At 42.3% G+C, this 12748-nt stretch overlaps 1 protein-coding gene across 1 annotated transcript; it reads right to left on the reverse strand.

Moving 5' to 3' along the window:
• Window positions 1–1494: 1494 nt before the first annotated feature.
• Window positions 1495–6484, reverse strand: LOC311507373 (zinc finger protein 703-like). Its single transcript, XM_084571686.1, has 2 exons — window positions 5813–6484; window positions 1495–5124 (listed from the first exon to the last, which is right to left on the reverse strand). The coding sequence occupies exons 1-2, from the start codon at window positions 6053–6055 to the stop codon at window positions 3574–3576; spliced, it is 1794 nt and encodes a 597-aa protein (XP_084427812.1). The 5' UTR covers window positions 6056–6484; the 3' UTR covers window positions 1495–3573.
• Window positions 6485–12748: the final 6264 nt, after the last annotated feature.

The raw sequence follows: 12748 nt of genomic DNA on the forward strand, positions 1-12748 counted from the left end.
GCTAAATGCTAGTGCTAGCATAATTACAACTATAATACATATATATCATCTTTAGCATCTCGATTTAACTGGTTAGCAAATTAAGCAAAAAAGAAAAAGTTCAGGAGAGCTTGCACTTTAGTGCTAGTGCTAGCATGCTTACCTGTATAATGTATATCACCTTTAGCATCTTAATTTAGCGTGTTAGAACAAAAAAAGCTAAATTAGCAAAGAAGAAAAAGTACCGGAAGTAACCTGTGCATTACTGCAGTGGTATGGTAAGCTAAATGCTAGTGCTAGCATGCTTAAAAGTATAGTATAATGTATATAACATGTTCATTTCAGCATGTTAGCATAAGCTAAATAAGAAAAGGTCAAGGAGCGCTTGTGTTTTACGGCAATGGTATGTTAAGCTAAATGCTAGTAGTGGTATGCGAACAAGTATAATATATTTAATCTTTGACATATCATTTAGCGGGTTAGCATATAAAGCTAAATTAGCAAAAAGAAAAAGTTCAGGAGAGCCTGTACTTTAGTGCTGTGGTGTGTTAAGCTAAATGCTAGAGCTAGCATGCTTAAAAGTGTAATATATTTAAAAACTTTAGCATCTGTTGATACAAGGTGGCAACGGATCAAAAAGCTAACATTTCGGTGAAGTGAGTAGTAAGGCCTCAAATTGCATCAACATTTTAGAAAATATAACAAATCCTGAACATTTTTAGTGAAAAGTTGCTTTATGTTTATAATGTTGTGTTTACACCTAAGGGCTACCACACAAAACTTACTAATAAAATCATAACACTTCATCCTATAGTCGTCAATTTGCTTCCTGAGTCCTAACAAATGAATTGACATTGCCACTAGTCTTTCAAGCCCAAAGTCTGCAACAAAAACCTGCACAATCTCCCCGTAGCGTCTTGAAATAGCATTGAGTTACTGTAGATTTTTGCAGCTTTAATAAGTATTTTTATCTGTTGCTCAAAAGTATATAATATACACTGCATCAAATGTAATTCAATGGGTTTTTAAAACTAATAATTTTGATTAATTTCACAAGGGAATGATTTAATAAAACTTTAATCTGGAACTATTCGTTTCAAAAAGAAGAACATACTGAAGCATTTTCATGCTACTTCGAGTATCGCCTCAGGTTATTTTAGTAATTAGCAGGAAAACACATTATTATTTTAATGCGTTCGGACAGGTTGATGTCTGCACCACGAGGAGATGATGATGATTGAACTTGAAAACCTTGAGGTGTCACTAGTCACCAATAGGTGGCATCCCAATCCAGCTCTGCAACACCTTTGACTGGAAACACCTGAGAAGGCATTGAAATCCAACAAAACCACCTCAACTCCAAGTTTGACAGTGACAGAGAGGGGATGACACTTTGCGGCCGTGATTTCTTAATAAACTAAGTGTTTTCTGGACCATAACTGGCAACGTGAACCCTTCAAGATGAGCCATCAAGTTTTCCTGCCTTAACTCCACGCTGCATCTCAGACCCCTGAAACGGGAGCGCTTACTCTTGTTACAGGCTGTCGTGACCCCTGTGGGTCCCTTGTCAAAGTTGTGAGTGACCAGCGTGGGACATCTATACCTCGCCCTGGGTGTCACAGTGTCATGTTGCTAGGAAATGGCGTATTACGGCTGCCAATCATGCGGCTGTCGTGGTAACCTGATCGACTGCCAGGCCAGGAAGCAGCTTCGATGCTTATCAGGATCATACAGTATGTATACGTTACACCCTGAGAGGTTTGATGTTGCTCTTCTTTATTGAACAACATGAAACCAGGATGCTTTCGCTGTAGCTCTGTCTCGCTGTCAGCGGCAAACCACACCCATTCTCATCAATCACGCGATCCTTTCCCACTAAAAATAGACGCATCCGGATTCGTGCACGCTGACAAAAGTTCACATCTTTCTTTCACCACTTCACCTGTTTTCGCTTCATAAAGGTAGGAGAGAGCTGTGAACTGGCAGAACTGGACAAGGAAATATGTAGGCCACGTTTTCTTTTTGTTCTTCAGAGAGAATTGGAGGTGGTTCCCCCGACAGGAGAAGTAATGGCTGCACCGTGTCTTTGTCGTAAATCAAGATATATCACTTTTCAGTGTCTGGATTATTTCCAACACATATGCTGTTTCTCACACCGAACTCAAAGGATCCGATGATTTAGAGTGAATAAAAACATTTAAACGCCTCGTAAAATGTTAATCTAAAAGGCGATGGCGTTTCTTTTCAGAGTTGTGTCACCGAAGTCGCATCAGAAATGAAGACAACCGCTTACACATCTTCAGTGTGATTTATTTACCAAAATATGACCTCCCCTGTGACCGGATCCCGCCACGGGGGTGCTCCAGTTTTTACAAAAAAATATCACATTATCTCAAGATTTATTGATTTGATGTTGAAAATTAAAAAAAAAACAAAAACAACAACAATCAGAGGAAGTTCAGAGAAGACGTGATTTGAAACATTCATTCAAGAAGAAGGGTTAAGACACCTGTCAGCTGCTGTGTCTCTGCTCAGACGGCCGCAAAAATGAGAAACAGACTGATGTGGTAAACATTAAAGCAAGTTTCCCCGTGTAAAATAAATACTCAGTAGGAATAAAACAAAAAAAAACAAAAAAAACGTAAGCAACCAAAACAAATCATTACAAACCGTGGAGCAGTTAGTGGTGTAACGCTGTGAATTTACATGCATCTCTTGGAGGGGGCGAAAGCGACTGGCATGTGGTCAGACTTGCATCAGAACCGAAGCTGCAGCTCACCGTCAGCCGTCCCCCTGACATTTCTCAGCACTAAATCATCGCCATTTGCAGTGAGAGCCCCGAAAACATCCGAAGAGGAGCTTTTAACGCAGCGTCCCAACCATCAATTTGCAAAAAAGTCATCTCAGGGCAGTCGTGTATCCGGGCGGAGAGAGTGCAGACATGCAAGAAGGAGCCACGTGTCCTCTGATCTTTGGGAGCAGAGGCCTTGACTGGAAACACCATTTATAATGTATAAAATAAAAGAAGTGAAGATGCTCTCAAGTCAAAATCCAGGACTCCCGTGACGCTCTCAGTTCTGCTCGGGAGCGAGAGGAAGCGGCGACTTGCCGCGATTAACTTAACAGTTTTTGGGAACGACTTTCTGGGTGAGGAAAGACACCGTTGTCCATGTCTGCCTGCTAAATGTGAAGCTACAACTAGCAGCTTGTAAGCCTAGCTTAGCATAGAGGCTGGAAAAAAGGGGGCAAACAGCTAGCTTAACTTGTCTAAAGGTAACAAACGCACACTTTAAAAGCTAATTAATTAGCGCCTTATATATTGTTTGTTAATGCTCCTGCATCTTTTAATTTTCGTACTCATACCAAAAATGATATTTAAATTGAGTTTTAGAAGTGGGTTTTTATCGTAACACGGTGCCAGGCTACCTGTTTAGCTTTTATCCACGTGTATGCTAAGCTAACTGTCTGCTAGCTGTAGCTTTACATTTAAGAGACATGATATGAGAGAAGGTGTCTATCTGCCAGAAGAAAGCAAAAAGGCCAATTTCCCAAAATGTCTAGATGTTCTTTGAGTACATTTAAGTGGGTGGTGTATTACTGGTATCCAAGAGCGGATGCAGATCCAAGTCTTTGACTGTAGAGAGCGTAGTGGGGGTAGTACGGACCTGTGGTGGGCAGAGAGTGCAGGGAGATGGAGGACGGCCCAGAGGGGAGGTGGACCTTGCTGTAGGGGTGATAGCGAGCTAAACCCAGGCTTGGCGGAGCCCTGAGAGAGAGGGAGCCCGGCATGGAGCTCGGGCTGCTCTGGTGTGGGAGGTGAAGGTGGCAGGAGGCCGGTCCGGAGGAGGACACGGAGAGCAGCTTACTGTCCATCCCCACGGCCAGAGCCGTGTGAGTGCGGAGGTGAGCCAGGAGCTCGTCCGACGTGGTGAAGCGCTTGTCGCACGGCCCCGCAGCCGAGACCCAGTTGCAGGCGTGGGGCAGGGGGTCGTTGGGGAGCATGAATCCGTACGTATAGAGGGGATGAGAGAGGGACGGGGACACGCTGGAGGACAGGGAGTTTTGATGGAGGGAGTGGAGCGGGTGGGAGGGGTACACCAAAGGGAAGCTTGACTTGAGGCTGGAGGAAGGGTCGTGGATGCAGGAGTTGCAGTTACTTCCGCCGAGGTGGGACACGCTCGGGTAGCTTAGGCAGTAGGGGTCCCTGCATAAACCCTGCATGAACGAGGGAGGGGAGGCGCCTGTGAGAGGGCTGGAGCTCGGGTGCTTTCCCATGCTTCCCACGCCGAGGCTCGACTTTGTCGGGTCCAGTCCGGGAACAAACTGGGATGGGTAGCCAGCGTAGCCCCCCACTACAGATCCGTGGTAGCCCATATTAGAAGAGGGCAGGGGGAAGAGTGGCTGGCTGGTCTTATAGGGAGAGATGGGTGTAATGTGTCCCGGGCCGAGGTTAGGCTGGGCGGGCTCTGCTTTACCTCCGTCGTGGTTGGAGCCGCCGTCAGAGCTGTCGTTGCTGCAGTTTGTGCTGGCTCGTACGTGGCTGGAGTTTGCGTGGTGCGGACTGTCCGATCTGGCCTTGTTTACATCAGCGTCCTTTTTGGGAATATTATTATTATTGTTATTATTATTATTATTGCTGCTGCTGCTGCTCGTGCTGGTAGGACTACCATGCTCGTGTGCAGGTTCACCGTTGGGAGTCTGGGGGTGCGAGGTGGTCTGTCCACCGGGAGACAGGCTCTGTTTGTGACCTGGCGGGGTGCCGCTGCCGGCTCTGGAGCCGGGCGAAGCAGCGTGAGGCGGGTAGGGCTGCTGGCCGCCACCGCTGCCGCTCGAATTCCCATTAGCGGTGACGTTATTGCTGCTGGGCACCCTGAACCCGACTTTCTCACCACTGGAGCTGCTGCTCGTGACACCGTCTCTGCGGCAGTCCCCGCCGCTTTTGTTGTAAGGCTTGAAGCTGGATTTGTCATCCAGGGAGGGGCGGTGCTCCCCCAGCTTCAGGCTGGAGGAGGACGACCGAGCGCTGGTCTCCTTGTCCCCCTGGCTGCAGGAGGATCCCAGCTTGGAGGAGGACGGAGGGTCTGGTTTACCAATCTGAGAGCATGTCTGAGCCAGCAGGGCCAGGGGACTCTTCTTGGCGTCCAGCTACAACAACAGAACACTCCGGTCATTTTATTTGAATCACTCTGGCTGTCATGTAAAAAATAAAGTCGTATAAACTAAACTAATCAGCAACAGTCCTCTGTTGACATGCACATTATTGTTCTGTCATAACTGGGGAAAATCCCAAATGTAACTTCCCAGAAGCTTAGCTTCCGAGGAAAGAAACATAATCTGAATTTCACAGGAAAACAGTCAGCTTTATAAAACATTCTTTGCTTTTCTTTGTCATTTTTGATTACGCTGAATATCTTTGACATTTTGGCTTTTGTTTGAACAAAAGCAGACATTTGTAGGCTTCACTCTGGGTGCTGGGAAGGTGTGATGGCTCATTTTTTTTAATGCTTCACGCTCTAAAACTAATGTTGCATCAGAAAAATGTGGTAATTATATAACAACCCATGCATCAAATTATAACTAAAGTTTAAAACCAGTAGTGTGGTGTGAAATTTGCATGAAAACAAGGCACAGAAGCAGAAAATATTAGATTAATCAAAACTGAAGGTTTATTATTTTGCTGTCCGTCCTACTACTGGGGGGTTTCTTTCTGGTGTCATAACAGATTTTATAATTTCACCTCACTGTTGCGAAATCCGGAACAAAGCAGTGTAAAAGCACTGGTCTCCACAGAATTAAACGAGCTCTTAAATTGTGTGAAAAGTCCCATAAATACCTCGATGCTCACTGGCGCGGACGTTAGAGGCTGTAAATATTCCGGGTGCAGCAAGTGTCCGGTGTGCGCGGTCAACATCTTGAGGACGCGGATGGGAAGCCGCTTCGCCTGCCGAAGTGGGTCCAGAGGGGTCAGCAAAGAGACCGCGGCACCGGGACGAGAGTTTCTAAAGTCGGGGGTCTCACTGAGCGCGATCAGCTTACTAACTCGATCCGTGGCTGATCCTGAGGGGAGATATTTCATTTGAGAGAGGGCGCAGCGGATTAAAAATGTGCGTTAGTCTAGTCCAAAACAAACAATATGATGCGTAAATGTAATCCAAGCGGGCGTCCTTAAATGTCCCGAAGGACGGAGAAGCCTTTTAGACCCAGCGCGCTACTTGCTTAAAAGCATCCTCATCTTTGGAAACTCCCGATTTCAAAATCCTTCAAAAGAAAATTTAAAAAAAAACAAAAACAAAAAAAGAAGTCCAGGAAAATGGCACACAGTGTTCCTTTCCGTCGATGCGTAAAAGAGCGGAGACGGCTTTATAGAGTCCGAGTGTTAAGAGGAAATGTCCCACTGCGTGTCTTCTCTCCGGACTTCAGCAGCTCACTGATCACAACAGGCGGACTTCAAAGTGCAGCAGCCGCTGTCTGTCCGCTGGGTGGCCGCATGGGTAATGAGCGGGGCGGGGAGGACGTGCGTAAAAGGCGGAGCGACGTCAGCCTGCGACTGACAGTCCTCACTCTGATTTATTTACTGTGGTTATCCGGATACAGATTTACTTTAGTGCAATTTTAAAGTGCACTTTTCTCGAGAATGTATATATATTTAATGTCTGAAATGACAGGTGACGTGATTTGTTTTTAATTTTGACAAACTCTGTAGGACTCATCCTCTGGGGACCATGTACAAATTGTGTCACTGGATAATGACAACAAATTTGAATCTACTTGTCCAGCTACAAGATAAATCCCTTCAGATTCATCCTCTGGAGACCATGAATGTATGTACAAATGTTTGCGCCAATTCTTCAAACAGATGTTTTCACTGGATAATCATCAAATATCTATCTACTAGTGCTGTTAGATCACACACTCCTTAAGAGTTATCCTCTGGGGACCATAAACAAATATTTGAGTCCATTCTTTGAACAGATGTTGAGATATGTCACTAGATAATCAACACATTTTAATCTACTTGTCCAGCTCCATGATACATTCCGTAGGATTTATCCACTGGAGACCATGAACGTCTATACAAAATGTTTGTGCCAATTCTTTGAATAGATGCTGAGAGACGTCCGTTTAATTTCAGTTTACGCAAAAGCCAAAAGAATTTCCAAATAAATCACGCTTTTATTTTGATGGTGAATTAATAATCAGGACTGTTTTCTGTCTTTGTAAACTGGAAAATGATATGTTCCAAAATTCTGAACAGATGCAACAAGGGGAAAAAAAGCAAATCTGTGGAAATCACGAGCGATGGTCATAAGGTTGCGTGTATCAAATACTTGACATATGACCACGCCGCCTTTTGAATAAAACCGCACAATCACAAATGAATTTGGAAAAACTAAACTTTGCTCAAGTGTCATTTGGAGTCGTATAATTTCCAGCTCATGAAACACAGATCAAAGGGAGAGAGCAGAAACTTTCACCAAGAACGAGGAGTCTGCTGACAACTTCACAGAGAGCAGTTCTATGAGAGTGTAGGGACATAAACCCCTTATTAAAACTAAAAATGCTCTTTTGTGAGGGTAATGGTGCGGAGAACAAAGTGAGCAGTGGAAATAAGTCACATGAGTCATCATTCACTTTGTTGTCAACAAGCAGATGAGAGCATGAAGGGCAAACACCAGAAGTGGTTTACGAGTCCAGCTGCTTGTTTTTCAGTGCAAAGGGTCACGGTAGCTCTGCTACGGCTTAGGGTGCCGTTCTAGCAAAAAGAAAAAGGAAAGAAAAAAGAAAAAAGGTCTGTGATCAGAAAACCACAATTTGCGTCAAAATCCTTCTCATCATGGTCGTAACTCAATCAAATCTTTATACAGAGGCTTGATGCAGTTTGACTTCCAGAGGATGTCGTAATCTCTAAGAAAAAATCCACTATCTTCATCAAAAAGTAATTATCCACAAATCCGTTTAGAAAGAAGACACTCCTTGTTGCAAACAGGAACTGATAACAGCTGATTCTGCATACATTTAAAGGCCCCACATTGTGGGGAATACTTCCAAAACTTCTCCCAAACTAAACACAATCTATTAACATTATGTTGCAAGTAGTTTAATGTGTGTTAGCATGCTAATCTTTACTATTTAGCACTGAAGCTAAAGCTGAAACTGACTGAAATCACATTAGTTTTGCCAAAAGTGTGGAACACAATTTGACTGGATGATGTAGTTACGTGAAATGTTAAGATATCACCAAATGCATGTAGTTCATCCTGACGGGAACAGGAGCCAAAATGACCAAATCTGACCAATGTTTTTGGGCTACAACCTCTGAGGACCAAGAATTTTGTTTTGTCCCAGACTTGGTTGAAATATTTCACTGAACAATTAACTAGTTTAACCCTTCTCATGGTGCCACGTGAAAGGTCGGGGTGTCCCCACATCACTATAATTCATCCTCTGGAGACCATGAATGTCTGTACAAATGTTCGTGCTGATTCTTTGTACATTGGATAATCAACAAATTTAAATCTACTCGTGCTACTGCATGAAAAAAAAATAAAAAAATCCTTAGGATTTATTCTCTGGGGACCATGAATGTATGTTAAATGTTTGTGCGAATTCTTCAAACAGATGTTGTCACTGGATAATCAACAACTTTCAGTCCAATGGTGCTGCTACAAGAAACATTCTTCAGAATTTATCCTCTGGGGACCACGAATGTTTGTACAAATGTCTGAGGCAATTCTTTAAACAGCTGTTGTCACCACTGACTGTATGTCTGTTACTGGACGCTCAACAAATTTTACAAATGGTGCCTCTAGATCACAAATTCCTTAGGATTCATCCTCTGGGGACCATAACCAGCAGTATAGATATTTGTGCCCATACTTTGAACACATGTTGAGCTATATATGTCACAGGATAATCAACCAGTTTCCATTTACTTGTCCAGCTACACGATACATTCCTTAGGATTCATCATCTGGGGACCATGAAAGTCTGTATGAATGTTTTTGCAAATTCTTTGAACAGATGTCGTCACTGAAAAGTATTTTTCATCTGCTGGTGCAGCTATATGACAAATTGCTACGATTCATCAACTGGGGACCATGAATGTCTATATCAATGTTTGAGGAAATTCTTTGAACAGCTGTTGTTACCACTGACTGTATGTCTGTCACTGGATGATCAACAGATTTTACAAATGGTGCATCTAGATCACAAATTCCTTAGGATTCACCCTCTGGGGACCATAAACAGCTGCATAGATGTTTGTGCCTATACTTTGAACGGATGTGAAGCTACATATGTCACTGGATAATCAACCAATTTCCATTTACTTGTCCAACTACATGATACATTCCTTAGGATTCATCATCTGGGGACCGTGAAAGTCTGTATGAATATTTTTGCCAATTCTTTCAACATATGTCGTCACTGAAAAATTAAGTGTTTTTAATCAACTGGTGCAGCTACATGACAAATTGCTATGATTCATCAACTGGGGACCATGAATGTCTATATCTATGTTTGTGCCAATTTGTTACAAGGTTTTGAGATATGTCACTGGATAATAAAAAAATAATCTACTTTTGCAGCTACACAACAAATTGGAGGAATCTAAAATTCCTTAAGAATCATCTTCTGGTGACCATGAATGTCTTGACCTGATTAAATGCCAGTCCATCAAAAAAAGTATTCAAACTGTTTCAGTCTTGGTTAAAGCAGTGAGTTGTCAAGCATTAGCTGCTAGCGTAGCTAAAGACTCCAACTGACCATATTTTTGTGATGTACATTTGTACAAAATATCACAAACATTGAGATAATATGCTATAAGTAAAATGGCGTGACCTGATTTTTTTTTCACCTAATTACCTTATTGCATGCATACAGTATACAGTAGATAATGTTCTTTTCTCACATAAAAGGAGATGACAGATGACATATTTCCTACATTATTATCTTAAGTTCACAGTGAGTCATTCATTATTGTATTAAGGCTTTAAAATACATCTATCCATCTTCACTCTGTGTTTGCTTGTCAACCCTTTTCACTCTCAGGTATGATTTAATTTGTGACATCTGCAAAGAGGCGTCATCTGTCTCCTGCTTTTGGGCACAAAAAAATAAATCAATAAAGTATACAGAACATGTCACACTCGAGTCTAATTTCTTTTATTAATTTATGCCATTTTTACCAGTGAAGAAAAATGTGATAAAGACAGATCACCTCCGCATTAATGGTTCTATAAATCTGGAATGTTAATAACTTTATTGCATTACCGCCTGCTGACTGACTTTGCAATGAGCTAATTTTGTTAACCTAATTATACAATGAATTGGTTAAAGTACTTAAAAATTACGGCTGACAAGAACTATTAGCAGCAGCCCAAAATAGTCTCGGTCTGAGGGGCTTTGATTCTCTGAATCCTCTGCAGCCTCAATTGAGAGCGAAATCATTCCTAATCCTTCATAACCTGTGGGCAAAAAGCTGCATAATGTGAATTAGCTGACGGATATTTGTATGTATCTCGCGGGGTCCTCCTTAATCTTCAAAAGCAATGGTTCCCGTCTAGATATAAAGAGATGGTGATGATGTATTAATACTTATATAAAAGGAGAATTCCTTCAAAACACGCTGTTTGTGTTTGCCGCTCTTTAAAGCCCTTGTTAATGATCTGAAATCAGCATTTAGGGTTGGAAAATAAAACGACAACATTTGGTTAACTGGCGCCTTGACCTCGTGAACCGAACAGCGGAGCAGCTACTCGCAGCCATCCATCAATGTCGCATCTGTGATAAGAAGCAGAGAGTGGGAGCGCCGTCTCATCAGGAAACAAGGTCACCGTCTGCACCACTGTAGAGGAGACAGCGGCAGGGAGACAGAAACAGCAGGAGCGGCCATTTGATGTATTAAGTGTTGGAACAGGACGGTCTAACGCCAGTGGGAAGTTATGGATTAAAAGTCTATAAACAATAAGAAAATACACAAACTCGATCAATACATCAGACTCAAGCAAAATGAAGGCAAATGAAACAAGGGCAGCTGCACTTCTGAAGACATTTCACCACTCATCCAAGGAATAATACCATTAATTGTGGACGGATAATAGTTTCAAATCAGATTCCTACAATTACAGGTTAGCCATAGATGTTCCTATTCAAACCCGAACTCCCCACCAGGCCTTTAAAACTGATACCACAACCTGGACGACATATTTTCCTTACAGATCCGTATGTGGACATCTTTGTGTGAAACGTCCAACCAATTAATGCATCAAAAAGGTTAAGAATTAAGCTTAAAAACTTACTCCAACCTCAAAACCTATCATCCCTGTTGGCGTTCCATTGAACAATACCGCGGGGAAAAAAGCCCAGGATTAATAATAACTACTCAACTTGGACTAAGATCTCAATGGGACTAAAGTTTGAGTCATATGGTGACATAAGGTCACAAAGAGAAAATGTTTTCCCACATAATTGAAGAACAGCTTCAAATGGAAACCCTCTATTTTCGGTACCAATCATCAGTGCTGGTTTAGTGGTAATGGCCATTAATAATTGATTCGTCAACCTCCTGAGGTCAAAGCAACTAGATACTACATACACATGTTATCCTGATGATATTTTTACATTTACATGGACTAGCCCTCAAAGCCATTACCTTCCTGGGAGATTTGAAGCCCAATAAGTTGCCTCCAGCATCCATCCAGCAGCCTGTGAATGTACCCACATGTCACTCAAAGCAGCCACAACCTAAATCATGCATCACTTTACACCTTTAAGTGTGAGTTATATAAAAATTCACACCCGTACAGTTGTCGTGAATGGAGAAATTAGCTGTAGAGACAAAAACACATATTTTTTTCTAGGTTGTAAACATGTTTATTTCTGCTGTAAAGTTGCTTGCCCAAAGTGGTCATTTATAGAACTGCAGTCTTTAGGATTTCTGAGTTGGCTTTATTTTTCATGCAAGAAAATTGCTCTATGCTCGAAACATGATAAACCTAAAAGGACTTGTGCCAGTGCTGCACCTACTCTAAAGATTTACCACGATGACACATATCTTGGTTTATTTCTAGCTTGTTTATTGCGGCTTCAGGCCACATGCTAATTTTGCACTCTCCACCTCCATTGTAGACACTTGTAGAAACAAATAATTACTGCGTCCATCCTTCATGGCGTAGTTGACTGGTGTTGAACAGGGTTAGATAACGTGACTTAACCCATTTACACAGGTTTTTCCTGCATTATTGGTTTATGAACTACTAAGGCAGCACAGAGCACAGAGTAGATGTTTTCAGAATGAGGATTATTAGCAGGAGAAGGGTTTATATAAGGAGAGAGGAAGGACAAAAGGAAGGATAGCATAAGAGAAGCCAAATAAGGTCAACTACTACGAAAGAGGCCATAATAAACAATAGGGCTCTTCTCTTTAATTCCTCATGGCTTGCCTTGAAGTTGGCCATTAACAAGCAGTGTCACAGTGTCTGTGAGTGATTACTGCTTCCTGTTGTTGGTTAATTTGAGACGGGTTTCCTCTTGTTCCTTTATCTTAAAAACATAATCAAAGCGGCTACACATGGCAAAACAATGGGACCAGATTTAAGAGACGGACTGAGGCCGGCCTTAAAGGCTCCCACTACGACACTATCATAAACGGTGTTTGTACTGCGCTAAAAGGCAAAGAGTGATTGATAGTGTATTCAGTTTTTGCCTTTGATGTGGTATTTAATAAATCTATAGAGCCCTAAAGAGCAGATGTGTCCGCACTGTTTTG

Source organism: Chelon labrosus (genome assembly GCF_963514085.1).
Source record: "Chelon labrosus genome assembly, chromosome: 22".
In the NCBI taxonomy this organism is placed as follows: Eukaryota; Metazoa; Chordata; class Actinopteri; order Mugiliformes; family Mugilidae; genus Chelon; species Chelon labrosus.

Coding starts and splice junctions, on each gene's coding strand:
- LOC311507373 (XM_084571686.1), bottom strand. CDS start 6,055: ATGAAATATCTCCCCTCAGGATCAGCCACGGATCGAGTTAGTAAGCTG. Junction 5,125..5,812: donor CCGCGCCAGTGAGCATCGAG/GTATTTATGGGA, acceptor CTGTTGTTGTAG/CTGGACGCCAAGAAGAGTCC.